Source organism: Acaromyces ingoldii (assembly GCF_003144295.1).
Source record: "Acaromyces ingoldii strain MCA 4198 unplaced genomic scaffold FA10scaffold_1, whole genome shotgun sequence".
NCBI lineage: Eukaryota > Fungi > Basidiomycota > Exobasidiomycetes > Exobasidiales > Cryptobasidiaceae > Acaromyces > Acaromyces ingoldii.
In genome coordinates this window covers 3271997-3297162 of record NW_020290247.1, presented here as the reverse complement: position 1 = coordinate 3297162, position 25166 = coordinate 3271997, and the positions used below count along the sequence as shown (strand labels likewise).

Genomic DNA, 25166 nt, shown 5'->3' with positions numbered 1-25166 from the left:
GAGACAAAAGAGAGAAAAATCCAACACCTCCGCTCCGGCTCTCGGTCTTGGACCGTACGCGTTGACAGGCTAAATCCACCAACACCGACGCCCCGGCAGAAGAGTCGAAAAGGCCAAAGAGTCGAGCACGAGCAACCAGACGGGATTCGTGTAGCCGCTAGGACCTCAGGCCACTGCGATGCGGCGGCAAAGAGATTTGCGCGGAGATGAAGATCCTCTGCGTCGCTGAGAAACGTACGTACGTGCTGCGTGCTTGCTGCTGCTGCTGCTGCTGCTGCTGCTGCTACCTCAGCTGTTGCTGCGCGCCCTGCCCTCATCTGCTTCCGCATGGGCGAGACTGACCTTTGTGGGTAAACTTCGCAGCCTCGATTGCAAAGTCCATCTCGGAGATCTTGTCCAGCGGCAATGGGCTACAGAATGTGAGTACCACACAGCGCGCATACAGACTGGCAACGTCAGACTCAGCGCCCCCATACGCAGCGGCCTGGCCGAGACCAGTTCTGTCGCAACTTCTGCTTCCGATACCGCATGCCCCCTGGCCAGTCATTTGGGAGGCATCGGGCCAATGGGTGGGTCGATATGGTCGTTACGAGTGTCCGTGGCCACCTCATGAGCAACGACTTTGGCGACGAGTACCGAAAATGGAAAAGCTGCAGCCCCACGGCTCTCTTCGAGGCGCCTATCATGTCCTTTGTCAGTGAGGTGAGTAGGTGATGCTCAAAAGCGTCCTTTGTGACGACTGCTTGCCCACGCTCTCCATCTCCTAGGACTGCAAAAAGGTTGCTCAGAACCTCAAGGACGAGGCTAGAAGCTCTGATGTGCTCATGATCTGGACCGACTGCGATCGCGAAGGCGAACACATCGGCGCAGAGGTCGTGCGCGAGTGCCAGAGGGTGAAGAGGGATATTGAAGTGACAAGAGCGAGGTTCAGCGCCATCATTGCGAAGTGAGCCTTCCGATCAGCTCTCGCCTTCTCCCGATGGCTGACTGGTCCTGCTTGGTCACTACAGTCAGATCCACCATGCCGCCCAGAATCCCGTGGCGCTCGATTGGGCTGCCGCCGATGCCGTCGAGGCGAGAATCGAGCTAGATCTGCGCATTGGATCAGCCTTTACCCGCATGCAAACTTTGACGCTCCAAGGTCATTTCCAGGAGCTTGACAAGAAGATCATTAGCTACGGTGAGATCCTGTTCGGAGCGCCCCGTTCAAGCCTTCCTCCACTGATGGTGGTACACAGGTCCGTGTCAGTTTCCAACCCTGGGTTTTGTCGTGGATCAGTACATCAAGCACAGCGAGTTTGTCCCGGAGCCCTTCTGGTACATCCATGTCATGCACCGCAAGGCTCCCATCGATGTGACCTTTCACTGGGCCCGCAAACACCTCTTTGTGCAGGCCGAGGTCAAGAGAATCTTTGACAGGTGCAAGAGCGACCCAGAGGCTACTGTCATCAAGGTGACGAGTAAGCAGACGCGCAAGTAGTGGGTACACCAGCTGCACTTGTTTTTGTAATGCAAGCTGACTTGTCATGCTTTTGCAGCAAACCACGGCCACTGACAACTGTCGAGCTGCAAAAGTCGGGTGGTCGCCTCCTGCACATGGCTCCCAAACGGATCCTCGATGTGCGTCATCTTCAGGTTGTGACCGACGGCAGCACCAAACTGACGCATTCATCCGACCACAGGTTGCAGAGAAGCTGTACCAGAGAGGTTTTCTCTCGTATCCTCGTACAGAGACTGACCAATACGACGCCCAATTTGACTTCAAGACGCTGGTCGGAAAACAGAGGAGCGACTCTGATTGGGGCCGCTTTGCCAGTCAGCTGCTCGACGATCAAGGTGCCTTTGACAAGCCTCGAAATGGGCAAAAGAACGACAAAGCCCATCCGCCCATTCATCCGACCGCCCATGCAAACGGCCTCACAGGGGATGACAAGAAGGTGTACGAGTATGTGACTCGACGCTTTCTGGCAAGTTGCTCAAAGGACGCCATTGGCGAGGAAACAAAAATTGACCTCAAGATTGCCGGCGAGCTCTTTACGGCCACTGGTACGTCTGACTCTCATTCTTAAAGGTCTATCAAGTCGATCTGATGAAGTCTTGCTACTTGACTAGGCATTGTTGTCCAAGTGCGCAACTTCCTCGATGTGTTTCCCTACGAGACGTGGGGCGGACCAGGTCTGCCACAATTCGAAGAGGGTGAGCGTTTCGTGCCGACGGAATTGACAATGAAGGAAGGCGAGACGACGCGGCCCAAGCTCCTGACGGAAGCCGACCTTGTCTCGCTGATGGACAGGAATGGCATCGGCACGGATGCGACGATTGCAGAGCACATTGCAAAGATTATCGAGCGAGAATACGTCATGGCACAGATGGAGGGGAGGATCAAGTACCTTGTACCCTCGACGCTTGGTATGGGCCTTGTCATGGGCTACAACGACATCAACTTTGCAGGCAATAAGAGCTTGTGCAAGCCCCTATTACGCCGAGAGGTGAGTCAACAAGTCGTCTCCCATATACTTCCGTCCTCACGATTGTTGTCTCGCCATGTGTAGACCGAAGAGGCCATGACGAAGGTCTGCGAGGGTGAAACGACCAAGGCACAAATGGTCCAGCAGAGCCTGCAAGAGTATCGTGCCGTCTACACGCAGGCGAACGGTAGCATCGAGAGGGTCATTCTGCAAATGGCAAGATACCTTCGCGGCGAAGAACCACCTGCGCCACCTGAATGGGCGGCTGCGGCTGCGTCCTCCACTGCTAATGAACCTCGACAAGACGATTTACTCTCGTTGGACGATGACCTCGAAGTAATCGATGATGAGGACTTGTGGAGTGTTCTCGATGGCGTTGAGACGGGAGGCGAAAGTTCTGCACCTGGGCCAGGTGACGACGCAAGAAGAATCAGATCAGGTGGCGGAAATCATGGTGCAATGGGCACATCTTCTGCTTCCTCGAACAGCGCAAATGCTCAGATTGAGGTCATTGAGATTGATGACGGTGAGCGAAGGGCGCACGGCCAGATCTTGCTGAAGAGCTCACAATTATATACTTCCACAGACGATGACGATGTCCCGGTTCCTTCCCATGCTCCAGCTGCAGCCCCCCGTCAGCAGCCGCTGCGGACCCAAACATTCCACCCTGGTCAATCAACCTCGTTTGCCGACCGCGTCCAAGAGCGGGAGTCAGCAGACGCTCACACTCCCATGTGCCGCTGTGGTCAGGCCGCTGTTCAGAGAAAAGTTATCAAGGAATCGGCAAACAAGGGAAGGATGTTTTGGAGGTGCCCCAAACAGCAGGGCGACGAGACCGAATGCGGGTTCTTTGAATGGTGCGATGAGGCTGCTACATCTGGCGCGAGGGTTCCTCCGTACACGCGGCCTTCCGGCTCTCTTGACGAGAGCAATGCTCGAGGTCTGACGGACTCGACGATGGATCGTTACCGAAGCATCATGAACGCCTCGAGCAACTTAGCGTCAAACGAGGTTCAGTGCGAGTGCGGCCAGGAGGCTAAGCGGAATCAAGTATTCAAGGATGGTCCGAACAAGGGACGCTTCTTTTACACCTGTCCGAAGCTGAGCGGACGCACACGATGCAAATTCTTCGCATGGGCGGACGAGGGTACTGACGCAGGGCAGCAGCAGCAGCAGCAGCAGCAACAACAACAACGGGCTGCACAGGGCCCAACTAGAGACCTAGCAGGGCAGAGCTGCTTCAACTGCGGAGAAGAAGGGCATTGGGCAAGCGCCTGTCCCCAGCCAAAGTCGGATGGCGCAACAGGCTCTTCCCGTGCGGCTACCTTTGGTGGCAATGGTGTTGGTGGCAGCAGTCGTTCTGCAAGAGGCGGTCCGAGCGGGACAGTGTCTGGGACGTGCTTCACTTGCGGCGGCGAGGGTCATTGGGCCAGCAACTGCTCGGCGCACGCTGCCTCAGCTGGACCATCAGTAGCGCCGTCTCGGAAGAGAGGGGCGGGCGGAAGAGCCCGCAATTCGCACGCAGTCGACGTGGACATGTACAACAATGAGAACAGCGAAGACGAGGGTCTCCACTATGACGACAGAGGAGGAGCAGGTGGTCGAAGCAAACGCGTGGGGACGTGCTTCAATTGTGGCCAAGAGGGTGAGTCTCATTAGAGCGACTCGTATCGTTACATCGATCACCGGCTGACGTAACGCCCCGTGGCAGGACATTGGTCGTCGGACTGCAGCGAGGCTCGGCAAGAGGGAGCAGCGAGGGCATTTACGAGCAGGGGTGGTGCAAAAAGAGGTCGCACGACGAGAGGCGGGCCGAGGAAGAGGGGCCGAGGGAGCAGCCGATGATCATCGTCTCTGTAGCAAATGGCTACTCTGCTTCAACCAGTACTGTTGGAGCCTTCTGTAAGAATTTGATACTGTTCAACATTGTGTGCAAAGAAGAAGGACAACGGTGAACAACTACAAGTGGGCCAACTGTGAGCAAAGAAGAGGTGTCGGGTAATCCTCCTGGATGATTTTAACAACGTAAACGGAGCGACAGAGGATAATCCTAGCAAATTACTAGAGAATGGGATCCAACAGAGGCCAAGTAATGGGCATCAAGACATGTCCATGTTGTTGTTGTGAGCAAGCGAAGTCCCCGATGTCGCATAGCTAAAAGCGGCGGCATCCATCGGCTGATGATGTTGTTGAGCGTGGTGTTGCGCGTGTACAAAGCCAGCCATCATCTTGTCGTCATCGTGCGTCATTGGGGCAGCTGTCGACTCTATATTGTGGCCTCTGGCCGTGTTATGCTGCTGTTGTGACTGCTGCAGCCCATTGCCGTCGACGTTCCCTTCGTTATCATTGTAGTCTTCCTCTCCATATGGCCTCTGCTGCGGAAACGTCTGATCTTCCATAACGCACATGAAGCCTTCTTCGAGCTGCGGGAGGCCCAAGCGCCTTCTCAGCTCGGCAATCTCTCTGCGGCACGCGTCCAAGGCCTCGTCTCTCCGCTCTAGGCGGCTCTTGAGGCGGATAAGGTACTCATTGGAGTGTCGTAGCAGAGCCACCTTGCTGATGGCACGATTTGCAATTCGAGCGCTTTCGGCATCGCCCACCTGCTCGATGTCAAACACTTCCTGCTCCTCATCTTCTATTCTCCCGTCGGGACCAAGGCTCGATCCCCCGGGTGCCTCATCGTCCAGTGTGATGGCAGGTAGCATTGTCCGAAGTTCGTCAAAGCAGAATTTGAGCGAGTCTCGCCTCTTTTGTTCGGCAGCCTTGTGCGAGGTCCTTCTCGATTCCAACCCGCCGCCCGAAGACTTGATGTTCATCCACGACTCTCGATCAGAGGGCGAAATGCCCCCGGGGAGGATGCTAGCCAGGGCGCCTGGGCTGGTGCTGCTCGTCTTCTCGCCGTTCGCACTCGATACTCTCTTGTGACCGTCCTGAGCAAAGGAGACACTCTTCTCCGAGGAAGCAGAGGGCTTGCTACCCTTGCCGCCCTTGGCCGTCGATGAGGTGTTCGATCTGCCATTGCTGCTCCCGCTGCTCGACTTCGACGACGCCCGACCTTGGGACTGCTGCTGGATTCCCATGATACTGCTCGGCGTCATTGGTTTGCTCGAGGGGGGTGGCATTTGAGAATTGGACAAATCGATGGGGGACGGCGTGGACGCAGCCCCTTCGCTAGGCGAGGCATCCATCGGCTTGGAGGCACTCCCAAGGATGGAGGTGAACGTGTTGACTTGTGTCTGGTTGGAGGCCGTGCGAGAATGAGAGGCTCCGCCGTTGGACGCGTCCCCTTCAGTGGGGGGCTGTTGCGAGCCAGAGTTGCGCCTCGATCCTGTGTTAGCTGAGCTTGCGAATGCAGGACTGGGCAGGCCAGCGGAGCTGGAGCCAGATTGTCCCCGATGCCTCGATTTAGCCACAGACGCCGGTGGTTGGCTCGGCTTGACGAGCGGTGACGGCCGTGCGCGATTTGCTCTGGCCTCTGCAGTAGTGCTTCGGTTCTTGCGAGGCACGGATGCAGGCTTCGTAGGTCCGAGGGCAGGCGAAGCGTTTGGCGTCGCATTCTTGCTCTGCGGACCAAAGTGAGGGCTCATCCCCGGCGCCTTTGTCCTTGCCCGACCGCTGAGACGGCCACCCTTTGCGCCGCCAGGCTGGACCGGGCCCTGAAGGGGCGAGGCCATGACTGCATCGTGCGAAGAGCCGTAGTACTGGGGCCGGAGGGCAGGTGATGTTAATGGCGAAAACAGATCGGCTGTCGTTGTGGCGTTGCTCGCATTTGAGAACACGCTGGCAGGCGTGATAGCTGGCGATTCTAGGGGCGTAAATGCGCCATTGACCATCTGTGAAAAGGGTTTGCACGAAAAGGGAGGAGAATATGAGCGCCGTACGCAAAGACGAGCACACAAACATCGAAAGAGATCCAACTCACACTTGCGTCATAGACACGGCCGGCGTCCACCACGCTGGGCTGCGAGCCGGCAGGAATCTTGAGGGGTGACATAAAGGGTTGTTGCTGCTGCTGCTGGCTGTGGGCGGCCGTATCACGAGAATTAAAGGCGCCAGAGCTGAGTGGGGTGATGAGACCGTACTGTGACATGGCATGCATCCCCTTTTGAGACGCCTGGGACGAGAAGGCCTGAGACGTTGAGGCATCGAGGCTACCAGCCGCGCTTCCACCGCCAAAGGAGCCGAATGAAGGCGCCGTCGGGCTCTGCTGACTCGTGTTGCGGAGGAGGTTCTGCTGTTGCTGAAGCAGCGCAGCCAGGTTGACAGACGACAGATTGGGTGGATGATCGGAGCCAGAGCTCTGCTGCCGCGACAGAGCCTCGAGCTGCTGGCGAAGAAGGAGCGTCTGGAGCTGCTGGACTCTCTCGGCCTGTTCCTTTTCGACGAGGAGCTTCTCGAGGTCGCTTACGGACAGCTGAGTGCCCGCGTGTACATTGAGCATCTGAGTCGCTTGTTGTCGCTGATGTGCCGGCTGGTGTTGAAAGAGCTGCGGTTGCTGCGGCTGCTCTCTATGTTGTAATTGTTGTTGCTGCTGCTGTTGCATGGCGGCAAGAAGACCCTGTAAGTCCTCATCGCTCAGGGCGGAGCCGCTGCCTCGCGTCGTAGTCGCGTCGCTTTCAGCACCGTGCTGCATTGAGAGTGGATGTGGGCTTCCATTTCGACTGCCCGTCGACTGCATCCGATGCGGAGACCCTTTTGTCATCCGAGGGGAAAAGGGCTGCCTTGGACTGGCCTGGTTGGAAACGGTCGCTCCGCTCGCCGTCGATGATGCCGGGTGGCTCGTCTGTTGACTGTTGTTGGAAGGAACGGCGCCAAAGATGGACAGCTCATCCAAGCTTGTGGGCAGACTAAAATCGGATCCGAAGTCAAACGAGCCCATGTTGAAAGTCTCGTTGGACGCTGCGTTGGTAGAAGACGACGACGATGCAGCGGCCGTCGCGCTGCTGCCGTGCGAGGAGCCCTGCTGCTGTTGTTGCGGTTGCTGCTGTGGATGGGATGGCGGCAGCTGATGAAAGGGCGAGGATGGGCCAGCAGACGAAGGACCTCCCTCAGGACCGCCGACAGACGATGTCATGTCGTACCACTGCTGTGTCGTGGATGCCGTCGATGAACGATGTGGTTCCTCGAATACGGGCAGCCTTTTTTCTCTCTCTCTATAATTTTCCCTTGCTTTTTCTTATCCTCCTTGTCTTCCTGTTCGCTTGCTCTCAGCCCAAGCGTGATTCGGCTGAAACCAGGACCTCGGCGCACTTTCCACACGTGATCCACCACTGAGACCGTCGATACGCTGAAGTAGACGTCGGATGGAGCGAGGTGGAAAGGAGTGGGGGGAAGGTCGAAGGTAGGTAGGTGTAGTGATGCGACGAACGGAGAGAAAAAGTGAAGAAGGCGCTAGAGCAGTATCGAAATTTGAAAAGATGGCCTGCAAAGGCTATGCAGAGGTACTACTCCGAATGTCCCGGCTCCCACCCTGGGATTCCGGGTCGTTGAAAAGAAATCCATGCGCCCTGTTCGCTCTCCACCCTTAACCCCCACCCTTTCCTTGTCCCCTTGTAACGGGACAGCTTGGCACGGTCGATCTCTTTGTGTCCATGAAATTGAATCGGCTTCTCGCAGGGGCGTTGTCACAGGCCAAAAGTCGGGTGAAGGTTTCGCTCCGTGGTGCTGAAGGATCACCTACTCAGAAGGCTCGGAAGAAAAGCAGTCTTCGAATGAGGTCGAGGCATCAAAAGGAAACAGTTGTATGGGATGAAAGAGGACAGCGTGCTGCCAAATGGAGAGTAACAAAACAGGCAAACCCTCTACAGCAGCTAGCAACATCTCGCCAGCACCTTTTCGTGACACTCAACGTACGCTTTGGAATGAATGTTCTTGTGAGATAGCCGAGCACTACTGCCCTTCCCTGTGTCCTGGTCTTCTTTGCATCATGGTCCCTCGGAGCTCGACTGCCGTCGCATTTCGTTGACTAAAGCGCTGGCGGAAGCCTTGGTCAGGACAAGGCTCCGCGTGCAAGCTGCTGCTGCTGCCGCTGCTGCCCGCTCAGGACATCGATGTACGACATCTGTCTAAGGCAAGTCCGAAGCTCGAGTCCGTCGTCCCTTGCCAGGGTTTAGAGAAAGAAGGTTTGCAACCCTACTTCCGTTATACATCGTTTGGCCGCCGCGTCCCCGATACTGTTCCCTTTTGATGCTTTCTTTGCATCTACGATTTCCTCGCCACGACTCCGCCTTCAGCACCTGGAGCGGACGAATGTCTCGCTCTTGCTACGAGCATGTTTTAATAGGATACCGCAGCGACCGCCACCACAGCGAGGCCCGGTGATTGCGGCCTTTGAATAAGCGCAGGCAAGCCTAGCCTGGTTCGTTGCAGTCAGGCGGTGAGGATCTAACCAATTCTGAGATATCATTAATGTGATGGTAATTTTAATACAATTGTGGCCGGACTGTCATTTTTGTATTGCTCGTCTCGTCTCTCCACCTCTCGTCTCATCCAAGCACCGACCTCAAACCCTCTTACCAGCTAACAAACCGCCGTTCCTGCGCGATCGTACACCGCTTACCTTTGAGCCGTTGCAAGAATACAGGCAAAGGAGCGGGTGGACAGAGACAGCCGGCGTGCAGAAACAGAGGCGTGGAGGGGCAGGGCCAAGCTCAGCGAAGCGGTAGTGCATGGCCAGCTTGCAAGCCTATATTAGCACTCGTCCCGGTCTTTCCCCGTCGCACTCCTCTCGGTCGTGATCACGCTCTTTCAGCGCGCGAACTGCATGGGTCCTGACGGCGAGACTTCCTCGCCCTCTGAAGACGGTGCCTTGCGGCGCGGGCCTGGGCGAGGCGACGAGGAACAGGATGGCGTCGCAGCCGTCTCACCCTCTTCCACTTCGGCCTCGGTCATGCACACCCCCCTGACATCGACCTCGACGAGCCCAAAGCTCAAGGAAGCTAGGCTTTCACAGTCGACCTCCACGGCAGCACCTGCTTCGCCCAAATTCCAGGTCGCCAACAGCTTGACTTCGGCTCGATCCTCGATTGGGGCCAATGCGATGAGTGGCTCCTCGGCTGTCCGACGGGCAGGGGGTTGGAGGGGTTCCTGGGCAGCTCCGAGGACTCCAAAAAGCAGCGCAGGGGGCAGCAATAACGGAGACGCCGTCGATTCGCCGCCCCTCACAGGCGATCAGGCGCATGGCTCTACATCATCAGCCGCAACGCTCTCGGCAACATTGACATCGGCCGAGGGAGAAGCAGCTGCAGAGGGCGCCACGCTTTGGGATCAGGTGCGTGTCCCGCCCATGATGTCGCCGCCGGAAGGGTCTGTCAGGGAGCTTCCGGGATCTGGCATGGCCACCAGCCCAGTCGCCGAGACCTCTTCGTCTGCTGCGCAGGCGCTGTTGGGCAAGAGCAATGCTGTTCAGCCCTCATCCGCCGACTCGCATGCCTTGCCGTCGACATCATCGCTGTCATCGACAGCACCTTGGGAAAGAGATCCAGCACGGGCAGGCAACTACGACTGGGCGAATTTTGTCTACGCATACGCGCGAGGCCGGTGGAACCCGGTGCAGCTGCCCCACCCTCCCGGACGCTCAAACGCCATCCCGGGCGCGTCGACTGTCATCAGCTCGGAAGAGGTGCTACAACCGCCTTCAGATCCATCTTCGCCCTCTGGCTCGATACGCAGGCCCTCGCTCACCTATCCAGATATTGACGAGGCAGACATCGATGGCAAGCTCTCTGCTGCAGCCGCCTCGATTGTGTCCCCACGTACGATGCCAGCCGCACTGGCTGCGCAGTCCAAGACGACGACGACGCCGCCGCCGCCGCCGCCGCAACAGACCATCAGCAGTGCCCTCCTCTTCGGAGATGCAATTGAGACGAGCGCTGAAGCACCCCCCTCGCCTCGAGAGCGCATGGCCAGCGTTCCTGTTCCGGCCAAGGACAAGCAAGCAGACCGCAAAGCCATTGCCGGTCCCTCGCATCCCACGGCAGCCACGGGCGGCCAGCCTTCGCTGTCAAGCTCCAAGACAATGTTTACCGATCCCTTCAATGTCATCCAGCTCGTCACCTCGAGTGCGCCCGAGATCGGCATGGCGGCCACCCTGGGCGACACGGCTCAGAAGCTAATGAACGACAATAGGGCCTCGACGTCGCCCAGCTCGGTAGCTGCTTCGTCAAATCTCGGCATCGGTGGTGGGAGGTCGAGCTCGCAAGTCGAAACTCTTTCGCGGACACCCTCAGAGAGAAGACCCAAGCCCAAGACGGACGACTCGGTCTGGTTCCCATCCTCGGTCAGAGAGGGTGAGCGTTCGTCACCCTCAACCTCACGACCCTCGCAATCTTCTAGCAGCGGACCATCCTCGTCAATTGCTGCGCCGAGACCGACATTCATCACCCAGGTGAGCGATCTGAACCTTGGGGCAGGCTATCGCACAGTCGGTCCCGGCCCGGCCGTCTCCTCGTCTGCGAGTCCTTCGACGCTGGCGAACAGCGCTTCTCTTCCCAGCATCGCCCCATCAAAATCAGCAGGTAGTCAGCAGACGCAGAGACCCCTGCCCACCCCAGTCCAGGAGCCGGGGCTCTTAGAGGACAACAAGGACGACATCCCAAAACACGCCTGGACATCGGCCCCTGAGGGGATCTCGCTGCTCCGTCGCAGCCAAAGCGGCACTAAGTTAGGTCCTGTGGAAGTGGTGCACGCGGGTCCAAGTAGCGGGGAAGGGCGTATCCACGAAGAAGCCGGCATCACGGTCAGTGGACCGCTCAGGTCACTCTCGGGAGAAGACTTCGCATCGAGCAGCTTGGATGTTCTACGAAGGGCAGCGAGGCGACGATCGAGCCTGCGACGCTCTCAAGACTCACATGGCAACATCGCTGTCACATCACATAGCAACAGCTATCCGAGTGTGAGCATGGTGGGACTTCAACAAGAGAACAGCGGCGGCTCCATCTGCGTCCCCTCGCTAGGTGGGCAGATGACAGAGGAGCAGTATCATGAACCCTCCTCGACAGTGACGGCAGCGCGGAATCGGTCAGATCCTAACATAGAGCCACCGACGGCAGCTCTGCCAGTACCCAGCGGCAACACGCGCTCTCGCACTAATTCCGAGCTTGTTGCAGCTGGTGCAGGCCCAACATCGGCTTCCAAGCCCCTGCAACGGCTTGGTGCCATTGGGCAGACGAATAGCAGCCCGAGCCTGTCGAATTACCTCAACGTCGGCAAGCGTGTGGAGCTCTTCTACAAGAAGCACGGCTATCTGCCGGCCATCTTGCCGCCGGACGAGGCCGACAGAAGGCAGGCATTGCGACGGTACGGCCCGCCCAAGCTCAAGGGTGATGTCAATTTTGATCGGATCGCACACTTGGTCAAGCTCGTCTTCAACACAAAGGTGGTCCTCATCAGTCTGGTCAATGAAAAGACGCAGTTCTTCCAGACCGAGGTAGGGTCGATGAGCAGCGACTTCACCACGCCTGATTGGCTTCAGCGCGTGGCCCAGAGCCGAGACTGCTCGCTGTGCTCACATGCCATCCTTCAGACCACCGACGAGCCTCTGGTCATTCTCGATGCGGAGAGGGACTGGCGTTTCGCGGGCAACCCTTTGGTTACAGGTCCCCCCCACATTCGCTTCTACGCAGGAAGTCCTCTAAGAACGTCGGACGGCTTTAATCTTGGCAGTCTCTGCATCATCGACGATCGTCCATGGACCGAGTTTAACCCCCGGCAGCGCCACACTCTCAAGGAATTTGCAAGAGTCGTGATGCGAGAGATGGATCTCATCAGAGACACTGTGAGTTTAGTTGTGGGAGCAAGTCAGATTGGGTCTTCAGTACAGCTGACCGCATCTCTCAATACCAAAGATTCAACTACGGCTTCGAGATGGCATGCAGCATTCGATCGAGACTTTCACAAGAGAGTGTCTCGAATTGGAGCAGTCAGATGGTGGAAACGACAAGGATCAGCAACCACAGCAACAGCAGCAGCAGCAACAGCAGCAACAGCAGCAACAGCAGCAACAGCAGCAACAGCAAGGAGGCGAGGACGGCAACGGGCTCCACCAAGTGTATGCCTTTGCGGCAAAGGGCATGCGCGAGGCCCTGCGTGCATCGGGCGCAATCGTCTTCGACCTGTCGCACTTTGAGCTCGTCGTTTCGTCGCCGCAGGAAGACGACGGTGGGAGCAAGATCTTCTTCCCTAGTCCGTACCAGAATCCCGATGTGACGCCCTTCGTCAGCTTTGACAATCCGGTGACGCTCGATTCGCTCAGGTCACCCGATGCTATGGGTGATGGTGCTGATGATGGCAAGCTCGGGCAAAAGACGGTACCCGCGATGGCGGTCTTGGGCGCCTCGGAGACGTGCACACCGCCGGCGGGGCGAGATCAGCCCGTGCCCTTGGCGCACTACATTCGTGTCGCCGAATTCCTTCGACGCCACCGCACCGGTTGCTACTATCCCTTTGCGCCCGCGCCCTTTCGCCATCTTCTGCCACCGGGCATGTCCAACGTCCTCCTGGTTCCCATCTTTGGCCTCAACAAGCAACCCTTCGCCCTCCTGTGCGCCTACTCAAAGCCCTCGGAGGGCGGTCCGACTTTGGAAGACATCAAGGACTCGGGGCTCCAGTATCTTCGGGCAATGGGTACCATTATCCTGAGCGCTATTCTCAAAAAGGACATTATGTTGGCGGACAAGGCGAAGAGCCACTTCATCTCCAATATCTCCCACGAGCTCCGTACTCCGCTTCATGGCATCTTGGCCGCCGCCGAGCTGCTGGCCGAAACGAAGCTCAACTCGACGCAGGGTTCTTATCTCGAGACGGTCGAGGCCTGCGGCAAATCTCTCCTTGAATTGGTCAATCACGTCCTTGACTTCACAAAGCTCAGCGGCAACATGCACAGCAGCCAGCAGGCGGCGTCTAAGCCGTCGCAGTGGAGCGATCTGGTCCGACTGGTCCAAGAGGTGTGCGAGAGCAGCTTCATTGGACAGATGGCCCGCAAGCTTGAGAGTCAGCAGTCGTCGGGCATTGGCAGTGCCTATGCAAAGGGATCCGACTCGGTTGCCTCCTCCAGGTCGTCATCTTCGCCCTCGTCGACCAGCTTGAGCAACAATAGCAAGGCACTCATGCACGACGTCGAAACCGTCATCGATGTATCGATGCGCAAGGATGGCTGGCTTGTCCGGTGCGACGCTGGAGGGATTCGAAGGGTGTTGATGAACCTGATCGGCAATTCGCTCAAGTTCACCAGCCACGGCTTCGTCCATGTATCTCTGCGCGAGGTCCAGAGCACCGAGACTCACGTCGTCGTCGAGCTCGGTGTCACCGATACGGGCAAGGGCATTTCGCGCACCTTTCTTGAGGAGCAACTCTTCCATCCCTTTACACAGGAGAATCACCTTGGTCCGGGAACAGGTCTTGGTCTTTCGATCGTCAACAGCATCGTCCAGAGTCCGGCCATCAATGGCAAGATTGATGTCTGGAGTACGCTGGGCCAGGGCACTGAGATTCGCGTCACATGCGAATTGGAGCTGTGCAAGCCAGAAGACATTGAGGGTACCACGTACCAACCTGCGCTCAACGTCGAGGGTCAACGTTCAATCACGATGCTGGGCTTCAAGAGCGATTCTCGAGGAGACAGCGACCTCAAGGAGGTTCTCAACAGTTATTATGTCGACTGGTGGCGATTCCTCCTCGAGGATGTTGCGGACGAGGACGAGGACGACGTCGAGGAGAGTGTGGGTGCGGCTGGTGACTTGGTCCTCATCAATGATGACGTCACCTTGCTGCCCAAGATCATTCAGGCTCGGAGGGCAAAGAACAGCGCTGCAGTTCTGCCGCCGGCCATCGTCCTCACGGGCGCCCGCGGCGACGCCGAGGTGACAGCGGCATGCGATGCATACCAAAAGGCCGGAGGTGTAGCTCGCTTGCTCTTCAAGCCAGCTGGCCCAGCCAAGCTGGAAGCGGTGACGGACTTTTGCCTGCAATGCTTTGAGCGTGCCCGAGCGGGTGAGCCTTTCCTGACGGAGGAGACGATGCATTCGACACCCCTGCCTTCGCCTCGAAACGGCTGGGAACCTGAAAGAGAAGGCAGTAGCTCCTCCAGGCCTGGCAGCTATATTGGTGGACGGATTAGGGACGACGGCCGTCAGGGCGACAGTGATGACGAGGACGAAGATGTGGAGAATTATGCTCCCGGTGTAGACGCCACGCCGACGGCGATCACGCCAAAAGCCACTGTCAATTGGGCCGACCAACCCCATTCAAGGTCCGCATCGGCTCGACGGCCACATCTAGCCGACCTCAGAAGGACATCACACCACATCTCGCCCGGCCCACCTGACGGTCAGCACATGGTCTCCCTGATCCGGCGGCATTCTTCCGAAGATCGACGGCTGCAAAAGGGTGGCAGCCCCGTCTCGGTCGACACCACACCCAGGCCAGACACTGTCGGTCCCAGCAGCACCACCAAGCACACACGTCCTCTGTTGCCGACAAGGAGCATCACCTACCACGAGCCTCGACTTCAGCGTCACGTCCTCATGTCACCACTGCGGAGCCCTCATTCTTCCCGCGTCTTGCCAGACAACGAGCCGCAGGATTACTTTGGGGCCCACCATTACCATCAACAGCAGCTGGGCGCAAGCTCGGGGCCCGGGCAGACGTCTTCGGTGCCCGGCACGCCTGGGTCGACGATCAGCCTCGACGGCGCAGAGGGCGCTGTTCTCAAAACGGCTCTGCCGTCGCACAAGACTCCGCCAGTGCTCACCAAGCACCGCCTGCAGATTCTCTTTGTCGAGGACAACGACATCAACCGACGGCTCATGGCTGCCTATCTGAGCAAGATGGACGTTGACTTTGTCGAGGCCACCAATGGTCTCGAGGGAGTGGAGATCTTTGAACAGAGCCCGTCACGGCACTTTGACGTCATCTTCATGGATCTCTCGATGCCCGTGCTGGACGGAATGGCGGCGACGGCAAGGATTCGTAAGATTGAAGCCGAGCGCTTCCGAGCCGAAGTGAGAGCAAACGGAGGGCGAGCGCCATTGGTGGCCACGCCTGGAGGTTCCAGGCCCGCAGCCCAGGTCCGGACGAAGATTCTCACCCTCACGGGTAGGAGCACCGACGAGGACCGGCGACAAGCGTTCGCCATGGGCGCTGACGGCTATCTCGTTAAGCCTTTGAGCTTCAAGAGGTGAGATGATCCTCAAGCGCTTATCATTCTGAGCATTTGTTGACCGCGAGATCTTGTCCTTCCACTCCCCAATAGCATGACGAGCCTACTCAAGAAGCTCACCAAGGGGGACTGATGGACGTCTCGTCGCCTATGCTCTCATCTCTCTATCTCCTCTCCACATTCTTGTCTTTGTCCCTCACATCATCTTTTCCTCTCCTCGTAGTGTAGAAGCCCTCGTGACCATGTATTTTCTTGTCACCCTCCTCATTCTTCATAGTCTCTTCTTCCTGTCTCGCCTTCTCAAAACACCAACAGCACCAAGTAGTCGATGAGGTCTCCGTGGCAATTCTAGTCCAATCGAATTCTGACGTGCGTGGCGTGATGTGACGAAGTTTGCGCGGCTGGTGTACGATGGGCTACACAGGGCTTGGCCCCGTGCATGCACTAGAGACATGCCCTGAAGGACATGGATATGATGGTTTTATGTCTTGTGTGTCTTCCTCTTTCCTCATCGGAAACGCTCATCATCTTGTTGCTTGTCAAGCCAGCGAAACCGACACATCCGCCAAAGTGCTCCATCTTGCGTTTTTTTTTTTTTCTTTCCCCCCCCCCCCCCCCCTCTCCCCCTTCTCGGTCTCTCGCTTAATTTGCCGTCGTACTCTATCATCCTCCTTTCCTCAACGAACTAAGGGCAGCCACCGGTGCCTTGCCTCGTCCGTCATGGCTTCCGGCTTCGACAACGACGGAGCAATCCCACCGGCCACAACCAGGACAAGAAGGGAGAAGGCGCACCTCGTCCCTCGCAAGATCGCCCGGCGCCTTTCCAGCCTCATTCGATCTTCCACATCGTCGACCAAGGGAGCTTTAGTCAACAGCGATCGACGGGGTGATGTCAGGCCATTTGTCTGGCCCGCTCTGTCGCAATCCATGCAAGAAGCCCACATCGGTCAATTTCCCAATCCACGCAGCATGAGCAATGGCTGCGACGAGAATCGTGGAGAATACAAGTCATTTCATCCTACTCCAAGGCCACAGACAGGGGCAGCAGACAGGAAAAGGCGGCCTTGGAGCGCAATCTATTCCTATGACCAGCTTGCAGCTGTCTTTTCGCAGGACCGTCAGCCGTCGTCTGTTGACATCGACGAAATTAAACCATGCTCATCACCGCATTCGCCAGTCGATGGTGCTCAGACGGAATTTCCGTCGTTCTGGCGAGACTCTCGGAGACTGTTCAGAAATGATTTCACAACTAACGTCCGTCAGCGGAATCATGCACCTCCATCCAGCGAGACCAGGCCTTCGTTACTGTTTCCAACTCCAACAATGACATCAGAGGATCGTCAATGCCAAACCACTACGTTGCCGTTGAAGAGAATGAACAGTTCGCCGCACCAAGTGGACCCGTATGCTTACCGCCAGAGTATACTAATTCTCCCTCACCTTTCTTCGGTGGGACAGAAGTCATACTTTGACAAGAAGACACTCGCCCACAAGCCGTTGCAGACTGCTCATCCCTGGCCAAAGCAACCTGTAATTTCAATGAACAACTCTGCCGCGTCTTCTCCCCCGATCTCGCCCATAGTTAAACAAAATTCGAGAGCGAAAGACACGCTGACGAGGGGTCGCAAAGACGCTGGCTGCTCTCCCAACTCTCGACCGGGTCGCTTGTTGCCAAGATTCCAGGAGCACGAGGGCGACACAAGAGCGAGCATAGAGCGTCGCATCTCGAGCGAAACCTTCCAGACGGCAATTGAGTGCCATTCGACCCGTGGACAAAGCGCGGGGGATGAAAGAACTCGAGATGAGCATTTCAGCTTTGCGTCGACTTTCCTTGATCTTGGCAGCCAGGACGACGAAATGGTGAAAAAGGACTTGGGCTTTGGCGCTCCTTTACCTCATAGCATCAATTGTGCAACAGCATGGGCCAATGAGGGCGAGAACACGTCGGAAGACACGACGATAAGCGACTCGTTGTCAGATCCAAATGCCTCAGCCAAGCTTTCGCCTACCGTACGCAGCGGTACCAATGCGCCCACCATTGAGGATAGGGGAAGGGCACCTGCGAGGCCAGGGCTGGAAAAGCTTGAAGATGGCTGCGAATGCCACAGAGAGGAGTCACTCGACGAGGTCGGGGCGGGCTTCCTGCAACGCGGCCCGGGCGAGCAGATCCGCCAGGAGAGGCTTCGCAGTTGGAGCCGCGATGTGCTCACAAGAATTTGGATGGGGGCGAGTACGACAGAACGCCAAGATGTCATCGGACATGCCACAACGCCACAAAACGAAGCTGAAATAGCGGCATCACCTAATTCTTCCTTATCAGAGCACAACTACAGCTCATTCGATTCTTCTGGCTCTACCGATGAAGAGTCTGATGAGGACGCTGTCGATGATAGCAGGGATGCGCAAATTCTGCACTGCTGGAGACGTCGACCAGCCATTCCTCTGGCGTTCCTCGGTGCCAGCCACGAGAATGGGCACCTCAGTGAGACGCCTCCTCGAAGCCACGCCAGTGGTAAAGATGCCAGCGTTGCCTTGCCACCCTGTGCTGAACCGCTGGTGCCGCTAATGCCTCATGCCAAGTTGACCACGCTTACGACGGATCGACCGCGGCTCATTAAGAAGAAGACAAGCTTTGCGCCCTCTCTTCGGAGCGTCGTGGAAGAGTCTAGGGCCGGACCAAGGGTGGTGTCTCATAGTGCAAAGGATGAAACGGCATCGTCAGCCTCTTCGGGACAGGGCAGCAAGGATATGTGCTTCTCTCTTGATCACTCCTGGCTTCTTGATGACACCAGCGACTTTGGCCTATGCATACACCTCCTCGACAGAGCGAAGCTCAACCTTGTGCTCCCGCGGTAATCCCCGTGATCGGGTGCATTTCCCTTCAACCACAGTCGTGCTGTTCAAGATTAGAGCGCCTACATTCATCCCCAATACCATATTCTCACGCAGTCAGCATGCACAGCAGATTATCACACACCACTCAGAGTAAATGCTATCGATTTTTTGCATGTTTCGAAGCTTCGACGAGGTCGTGCATATTCCAGATGTGAAGAAGGCTGCTTTCTTTTGCCTCTTTGTACGTCATAGGCACAGGCCGCTGCTGAGCCGTCGGATATGCAACGACGAGCTGAGAGCCCTGACCGGTCCCTGCTCCCTTCAAGGGCCCGCTCGTATTCTCACCCAGATTATGGCGGCCGCCGCATGGCAGGTCTAGTGACATGAATGAATACGCATCGTCCTTCAGCTGCCCATTGACGTGGAGAAGGTTGCGGTCAACATCCCAGAAACGGAGCTCGACATTGCGAAAGTCGAAACCCATGCCAAGGCCTAAGGCTTTTGTGTAAGCTTCCTTGTGCGTCCAGAGGGCAAAGAGGCGCCGCAGCCGTTCACGGTCGGTGTCTGATGGAGAGGATTCCGATAGCGCAACATTACGGACCCAGCTTGTCTCGGCGTTCGTCATGGTCATCTCCATTGTCTTGACAAAGTCCAGAACGGAGGACTCATAATGCGGTAATGCAATTTCCATGACATCAATCCCCAGTTGTGTGTTCTGGCCCGAAGATGGAAAGGGCGCAGCTGTGGCAGGCGTGAAGGCAATGGCGACCCAGTCGCCGTCATGGGTTAGATTAAAGTCGAAGTTGGGCGACGGGTGTGCAAGAAAAGGCCGGCGTTCGGGTGTCGTCGCTATGCGAACGTCGTCCCATTGGCAGCCATGCTCTTTTGAAAGTACCAGCCTGGTTAGAAGCTTTCCTGCCAGGGCGCCTGCTCTTTGTATCAGCGAACGACATCTTCCCGGCGACAAGAGAGTAGCGAGACTCACGAATCTGATCGATGGGCCGAACAAATCGTAGCACCATTTGCCATTCGTTTTCTGGGAGAAGCTCCTCAACGACATCTTTCACAGAGACTGCACCGTATTCTGAGACGTCCGCCGCCCAGACGCGAAAGGGCAAAGATTTGGCCGCCATTGTCGCTTCTTCCCCTATCTACGACACCATGACTATGGAAGAAAAGTTCTATCTGAATTGCAGCACGGGCCACAACACGCAAGTAGATCTATCCATTCCCACGTGTCAAGCTAGGCGCACTATGAGCAATTTAAGCTGGCAGTTCTTCCATCGACAAGCACTGCCGTCTCTCCTACGGGTCCAGCTATTCCAGACCGTCTACGACTGGATTCATCTATTCTCCCGTCGGCCAGGATTTAGGTATACGTCATCGACAGTCGACGCTTGTCACTTAGCCCGCCTTGTATCGCGGACGACAAGGTGAACATCACGTGCCTAGTCAAAGGTGCCATCACCGACCCTCGACGATGCGATCGTTTGTCATCCTGTTCTGTGCCATTCTGGCCCTAATTGTCTCGCCCGCGCTGGCAGCACGCAAATCTGGCAGTGATGGCGCCTCATCGAAGCTGGCCGGCTTCATCGCCCGTACAAAAGCTTCGCCAAACAATCTGATCCAGCTCAAAGACGCGCAAGATTTTGCCTCGCTGACGGGCGTCCCACGAGACTACTCGGTCTCTGCGCTCCTGACAGCCGTCGATTCCGGCGTTCCCTGCCAGCCTTGCCTCAACTTCCAGCCAAATTACGAGGCAGTCGCAAGGAGCTGGCGGAAAGTGAAAGGGGGTGAGAAGCGCCACGTCTTCTCGCAGATCGAGTTCAAGGATGGCAGAGAAATCTTCCAGCAGGTGAGAGAAGATGCCGGGCCTTTTTGTTCTCATATGTCCTAAAGAAAGAACTCTGACACGTCATTACACTACGCCTCTTAAGCTTGGGCTGTCCTATGCGCCCGTGCTCCTGTACTTTCCGCCCACGACGGGCGAGCACGGCCTTGGGCCCAACGCCGAGCCGGTGCAGTACGACTTCAACCGGCTTGGCTTTGAAGGCGGCGACGTGGCCGCAGAGCTGTCCAAGCAGATCGGTGTCGACGTCCCGTACCGCGCACCGTTCCCTTGGAAGTTTGCCTTGACAGCCACCTTGGTCGCCGTGTCGCTCACGACGCTTCTCATTGTCGTGCTGCCCCGCCTCTCCTCGTCCCATTTCAATGCCTCGGGCGCTTTCGGGGTCCTCATCCAGGTTGCCACACTCTCGACCATCACCGTCATGTGTGCTGGGCACATGTGGAATGGGATCCGGGGTGCGCCATATATGATGATGGGCCAAGGCGGCAAGCCAGAGTACTTTGCCAGCGGCTTTCAGAACCAGTACGGGGCCGAAACGCAAATTGTCGCCATCATCTGTCAGTGTCTTTCTTCTTTTCTGCTCTTGTTTGCTCATAATCCTTCTCTCATTTGGACGCTGACGAGATTCTCTCCATGAACAGACGGCCTGCTGGCCTTTGCGACGGTCTCGCTCACGATTCTCGTGCCCAAACAGCGGGATCCGGTCCGACAGCGCGCTGGCGTCTATGTGTGGTCGGCCATCTTGCTCGGCACGTTCAGTCTTCTCTTCTACGTCTTCCGCATCAAGAAGTGAGTCGTCGCTTTCTTCCTGCCTAACCTCCTTTTTTGCCAAATCAAGTTCCCTTGTCGTCTCTGTCAACACTCACACCCGCATTCTTGCTTTCTTTTCTCCTCCACAGCCCGTCGTACCCTTTCGTGAGTCTTTTTTGCACGCCCTGTGCCGATTGCCACTTGCTGACCACATGCCCCACTTCGGTCCGCTGCAGAGGCTCTTCTTGTAGTGGAGAGAAAGAATTTTCAAAAGAAAACGAGAGAAATCAATCAGAAGCAAATAGGAAGAACTGAAGACTGAGGTTATGAATGGACAAAGAGCGCCCACGGTCGCTTAAGAACAGGTAGATGGACATTGTGTTGTCGTCGTTATTCGTTAAGAGCGTCGCTGGTATTACAGAAACAAGCACAGATGGGAAAGTGCCCGAAGATTAGGCCTCGGAGAGGAATGTCGTCGCGGCGTGCAAGTTGTTACCAGCCGCAGATGAGCGGTTCCGCATGGCGCTAGCAACGACGAGAATCTGAGCTTGAGTCTTGAGGAGCCTCGTTGCCGCCATTGCCGGTTCTCCAATGACCTTGCACGTCTCTCCGTTGAGGATCCTCTCCGCCACCGGGTCCGCCGTAGCAGCCGCATTTGCGTCCTCGCCACTCTCCTTCTCCTCATCAATGGTCCCTCGCGCCAGCAGGTATCGGAGCTCGTCGCGGTGCGTCATCGCTGGCAGTCTTCTAGAACGACCCACGACCACGAGCGTCGGTTGAATCTCGTTGGTGTGTCGCACAAGCTCCGTCAAGGGCCTCGACGTCTCCACCACCTGCATGGACAGGCGCGTCGATGTGGAGCTAGGAGCGGAGCCACCCGCGGCAAGGAGAGTCTCCACCTCTTGAATTGCCAGATTGTCCTCGAGCGCAGCTTCGAGGGGCGTAGCGCCGTAATTGGCAGTTGGGTACATGGTATCTTGCACCAGACTGAAACCAGCCCCGCTGGCCTCTCTCCTGGTTGAGTGCATGTGTTGGAGCGTAGGCGGAAGGCTAGCAATGGCCGATTCGCCTGCCTGGCTTGGTTCGACGCGCTTCAGCCTCAGCACCGTCAAGGACAGCTCTTCGTTGATGGTCCACATGCGAGTGACCAATTTGAGCGCTGCTCGGTCATCGGGGCCGCCCATGAAGCCCATGACGACGTGCTGACGCCTCGAGACGAGTGGCGTCGCCCGTGTTGATGCCATCGATCGATCGACGAGGACGCCGACATCGCAAGGAGATGTCTGGAATACCTTGCGGACAAAGTTGGCCTGATGCGGCGGCGACTGATTCGAAGTCGATGCGGGCGCTGTCATGTCGCCACCCGAGGAACCAAAGATGCTCTCGAATGGGTTGCCGATTGAGGAAAAGTATCCGGTGTTGCCGCCCCCGCCTCCTCCAGGACTAGTGACGGCTTGGACAGTCGGCATGCTCCAAGGAACAACAATCATGTTGGAGCTCTCCCGACTTGCTCGGCCGACGACGGTAGCAGAGAATTCATCCGAAGAAACGACGGCCATTGTCGACCTGACCGGCAGTCGATTGAGATGGCCAAATGTCTTGAAAACGTTGATCAAAGGGTCGGCTCGTAGCGTCTCTTCCGACTCAGCCACCTTCATGACGGCAGACGTTCGCTCGGTCAGCTCGACAAGGCGCAATGCGTCGATGCTAGTGGCGTGGTGGTGCTGATCGGAGTCCGGACGGTGGTGGGCATCGTCTTGCCCGCTGCCGCCATCGGTAGAGTCTGCCTCCCCGTTGGACACAGTAGGGAGGGCCACATCGTCAGCCGTATCATGGCCAGATGTGCTCTCGGCTTCCTCGGCTTTCTTTTCGGAAACATCGCTGTCTTCCTGCCTCGCCCTTCGCCTTCGCACACCGTCGCAAGAGGCTGCAGCCTCTCGCGACGAAGCGGGCAGCTGCGACGGTCGTAGGAGTTGCACGAGCGTCAGGAGGCCGGCCAGGTGGTCGAAGCGGTCGAGGACGACGAGGACCTTTTTACTGGCCAGCCGAAGACCCAGTGCTCCTCCAAGACCACCGTCGTTGTCTTCTCCATCCTCGCCATCGCCACCTCCTTGCTCTCCCTTGTCCTTGACTCTTCTATCCTCGATTCGACGGTCCTTTGCCGGTCCACCAAACAACGAGTCATCGTCGGAAGAGACTCGAAGGTGAGCGGGGTAGAAGAGAAGAGTGACGGGTGTGGTGAGGAACGTCGAGACAAGGGCCATTACGACAAACATGCTGAAGACGCGCTGGTCAAGGATGCCCGCCTGGAGGCCGAGATTGAGGACAATGAGCTCGACGAGGCCCTTGCACGACATGAGTGTGCCAATCGCCAGTGACTCGCGGGTGGTGAAGCCCGTGAGGCGAGCGGCAGTGGCGCAGCCAACGAATTTGGAGAAAAAGGCAATGACGCAAATGGCAATGGTGTAACCCCAAATGAGGCCCGTGTTGAGGTCGCCGAGATTGGTGCTGAGGCCCGAGAGGGCAAAGTACAGGGGCAGGAAAATGACTGAAACAACATCCTCGATCTGTCTGTCGTGTCAGCACCCCTCATTGGCGTCTTGCGCTGGTGGTACGCCCAATCAACTCACCTTTTCCGTCAGCGCGACGGCGAAGCCGCCCTCGTGAGGGATCATGAGACCGACGACAAAGGCACCAAAGATGGCATGGATGCCGATGCAGTCGGTCAGAAAGGCGCTGAGAAAAACGAGAATAATGGTGACTGTCATCATAAAGTGCGTGGGCCCATTGTCAAACGAGCCGGTGCGTCGAGCGAGCCAGATGAATGCTGGACGAACGACGAGGAAGAGAAAGAGGCACCAGGCGATGGCCACAAGGAGGACGTAGAGGGCCGTGAGGCCGCTGGATGCATTGACGAGGGCGATGGTAAGGGCGAGAAGGATCCAGCCGACGACGTCGTTGCCCACGCCAGCAGCCAGGACGACGACGCCGACGCGCGTCTGGATCAGCTTGAGCTCAAGCACGATTCTCGCCAGGACCGGTAGGGCGGTGATGGCCATGGCGACACCGGTAAAAAGGAGAAAGTGGCCAAGGGAGACCTTTTCGTGGTCGATGAAGTCCTTGTAGATGCCATAGGAGACGGCGGTACCCAGACCAAAGGGAATGACGAGGCCGGTGGCGGAAATGGCTGTGCTCGAGACGACGCATTTGCGAATGATGCGGAGGTCTACTTCGAGACCAACGAGAAAGAGAAAGAGAATCAAGCCGAGATTGGCGACCAGATTCAGACCGGGGATCGACGCCGTGGGGAAGATGTGGTTTGTGAAACCGGGTATCCTACCGAAGACTCTGTCGGGTGGCTCCTCCAGGCTCAGCAACGCAAGTGAAGAACCTTTGTGTCGAAACAGCTTGCTACTCACGTTGGGCCGAGGAGGATACCTCCAATGACCTCGGCAATGACGGATGGCTGCCGGATCTTTGATAAGCCCCAGCCAAGGATCCGGGTGAAGATGATAATGATGCCGGCCTGGATGATGAAGAGACGCAGTGGATCAGTCTTCTGCCATACGGTCGGGTCCGCCCCGGAGATAATCGAGGTGTCCTGGGCGGCCCGGATGGAGATGCGCTGGAGCGTCGACGCCATGGTGGAGACCAGGGTGGTGAAGCGCGCAAAGGAGGTGAACGGGCAACCAGGGGACCGTGGTGCCCCTCCTTATGAAGCTCCTGAGTCTCGCAGATGGAGTAACGAGAAGCAAGGGAACTGCACGTCGAGACAAGCTAGTCGGCGGAGTTGTCTCCCCTTTGGGTCACTCAGGGGGTGTGGCTTGGTGCCCCGCTGATACTACTACTAGTAGTAGCTCTTTGCTAAGGTTGTCGCGACTGAAGAGCGACGGCTCCGACGAAGCTGACAACTTGCTCTTTGGCTGCTGCTGCTGCTGCTGTTGCTGCTGCTGTACTGCCTGCTCAGCCGTTTTTAGGCTCGCAGCATCGAGCGACTAAAACCCTTGGCAGAACAGCTAGTTGAGGTGAAAGGGAGATGAAGCTGTCTGTGCCTGGATGGAAAATGTCGAAAAGGCAAGTCTAATCAAGAGCAAGCACGGGCAGCTTT

The 25166-nt window shown here is 57.1% G+C and overlaps 7 protein-coding genes across 7 annotated transcripts; 4 read left to right on the top strand and 3 right to left on the bottom strand.

Annotated features, from left to right (window-relative positions):
* The first annotated feature begins 40 nt into the window (after positions 1-40).
* Positions 41-4413, top strand: FA10DRAFT_237600 (prokaryotic type I DNA topoisomerase). Its single transcript, XM_025519114.1, has 12 exons — positions 41-234; positions 364-419; positions 481-702; positions 768-946; positions 1011-1180; positions 1239-1479; positions 1539-1620; positions 1683-2046; positions 2113-2489; positions 2553-2994; positions 3055-4113; positions 4180-4413. Exons 1-12 carry the CDS (start codon positions 207-209, stop codon positions 4311-4313), a joined length of 3354 nt encoding a protein of 1117 aa, XP_025381109.1. The 5' UTR covers positions 41-206; the 3' UTR covers positions 4314-4413.
* FA10DRAFT_264508 (hypothetical protein) lies at positions 4374-7852 on the bottom strand. The gene is made up of 2 exons (XM_025520675.1): positions 6391-7852; positions 4374-6301 (listed from the first exon to the last, which is right to left on the bottom strand). The coding sequence occupies exons 1-2, from the start codon at positions 7540-7542 to the stop codon at positions 4568-4570; spliced, it is 2886 nt and encodes a 961-aa protein (XP_025381108.1). The 5' UTR covers positions 7543-7852; the 3' UTR covers positions 4374-4567.
* Positions 7853-8949: 1097 nt separating this feature from the next.
* Positions 8950-15984, top strand: FA10DRAFT_264507 (hypothetical protein). Its single transcript, XM_025520674.1, has 3 exons — positions 8950-12243; positions 12314-15642; positions 15718-15984. The coding sequence occupies exons 1-3, from the start codon at positions 9232-9234 to the stop codon at positions 15755-15757; spliced, it is 6381 nt and encodes a 2126-aa protein (XP_025381107.1). The 5' UTR covers positions 8950-9231; the 3' UTR covers positions 15758-15984.
* A 1497-nt stretch (positions 15985-17481) lies between these two features.
* On the top strand, positions 17482-18480 carry FA10DRAFT_283529 (hypothetical protein; the record flags this gene model as incomplete). The annotated part of the gene is made up of 1 exon (XM_025523847.1): positions 17482-18480. One exon carries the CDS (start codon positions 17482-17484, stop codon positions 18478-18480), a length of 999 nt encoding a protein of 332 aa, XP_025381106.1.
* A 133-nt stretch (positions 18481-18613) lies between these two features.
* Positions 18614-19630, bottom strand: FA10DRAFT_299245 (4'-phosphopantetheinyl transferase; the record flags this gene model as incomplete). Its single annotated transcript, XM_025524700.1, has 2 exons — positions 19445-19630; positions 18614-19386 (listed from the first exon to the last, which is right to left on the bottom strand). The coding sequence occupies exons 1-2, from the start codon at positions 19590-19592 to the stop codon at positions 18617-18619; spliced, it is 918 nt and encodes a 305-aa protein (XP_025381105.1). The 5' UTR covers positions 19593-19630.
* A 116-nt stretch (positions 19631-19746) lies between these two features.
* Positions 19747-21390, top strand: FA10DRAFT_264505 (hypothetical protein). Its single transcript, XM_025520673.1, has 5 exons — positions 19747-20314; positions 20397-20865; positions 20950-21097; positions 21208-21223; positions 21295-21390. Exons 1-5 carry the CDS (start codon positions 19940-19942, stop codon positions 21307-21309), a joined length of 1023 nt encoding a protein of 340 aa, XP_025381104.1. The 5' UTR covers positions 19747-19939; the 3' UTR covers positions 21310-21390.
* Positions 21320-25115, bottom strand: FA10DRAFT_274109 (hypothetical protein). Its single transcript, XM_025523202.1, has 3 exons — positions 24478-25115; positions 23689-24406; positions 21320-23625 (listed from the first exon to the last, which is right to left on the bottom strand). Exons 1-3 carry the CDS (start codon positions 24699-24701, stop codon positions 21511-21513), a joined length of 3057 nt encoding a protein of 1018 aa, XP_025381103.1. The 5' UTR covers positions 24702-25115; the 3' UTR covers positions 21320-21510.
* Between the last annotated feature and the right edge of the window lie 51 nt (positions 25116-25166).

Excerpts from the sequence above, each read along its gene's own strand:
- FA10DRAFT_274109 (XM_025523202.1), bottom strand. The coding sequence starts at position 24,701 with ATGGCGTCGACGCTCCAGCGCATCTCCATCCGGGCCGCCCAGGACACC. Across the intron at positions 24,407-24,477 it reads GGTATCCTCCTCGGCCCAAC|AGTCTTCGGTAGGATACCCG; the intron begins GTGAGTAGCAAG and ends GCCACCCGACAG. Across the intron at positions 23,626-23,688 it reads CCGTCGCGCTGACGGAAAAG|ATCGAGGATGTTGTTTCAGT; the intron begins GTGAGTTGATTG and ends CACGACAGACAG.
- FA10DRAFT_264507 (XM_025520674.1), top strand. The coding sequence starts at position 9,232 with ATGGGTCCTGACGGCGAGACTTCCTCGCCCTCTGAAGACGGTGCCTTG. Across the intron at positions 12,244-12,313 it reads TGGATCTCATCAGAGACACT|ATTCAACTACGGCTTCGAGA; the intron begins GTGAGTTTAGTT and ends TCAATACCAAAG. Across the intron at positions 15,643-15,717 it reads AAGCCTTTGAGCTTCAAGAG|CATGACGAGCCTACTCAAGA; the intron begins GTGAGATGATCC and ends ACTCCCCAATAG.
- FA10DRAFT_264505 (XM_025520673.1), top strand. The coding sequence starts at position 19,940 with ATGCGATCGTTTGTCATCCTGTTCTGTGCCATTCTGGCCCTAATTGTC. Across the intron at positions 20,315-20,396 it reads GCAGAGAAATCTTCCAGCAG|CTTGGGCTGTCCTATGCGCC; the intron begins GTGAGAGAAGAT and ends ACGCCTCTTAAG. Across the intron at positions 20,866-20,949 it reads GCAAATTGTCGCCATCATCT|ACGGCCTGCTGGCCTTTGCG; the intron begins GTCAGTGTCTTT and ends CTCCATGAACAG.
- FA10DRAFT_264508 (XM_025520675.1), bottom strand. The coding sequence starts at position 7,542 with ATGACATCGTCTGTCGGCGGTCCTGAGGGAGGTCCTTCGTCTGCTGGC. Across the intron at positions 6,302-6,390 it reads GCCGTGTCTATGACGCAAGT|ATGGTCAATGGCGCATTTAC; the intron begins GTGAGTTGGATC and ends CCCTTTTCACAG.
- FA10DRAFT_237600 (XM_025519114.1), top strand. The coding sequence starts at position 207 with ATGAAGATCCTCTGCGTCGCTGAGAAAC. Across the intron at positions 1,621-1,682 it reads CTCCCAAACGGATCCTCGAT|GTTGCAGAGAAGCTGTACCA; the intron begins GTGCGTCATCTT and ends ATCCGACCACAG. Across the intron at positions 2,490-2,552 it reads AGCCCCTATTACGCCGAGAG|ACCGAAGAGGCCATGACGAA; the intron begins GTGAGTCAACAA and ends CGCCATGTGTAG.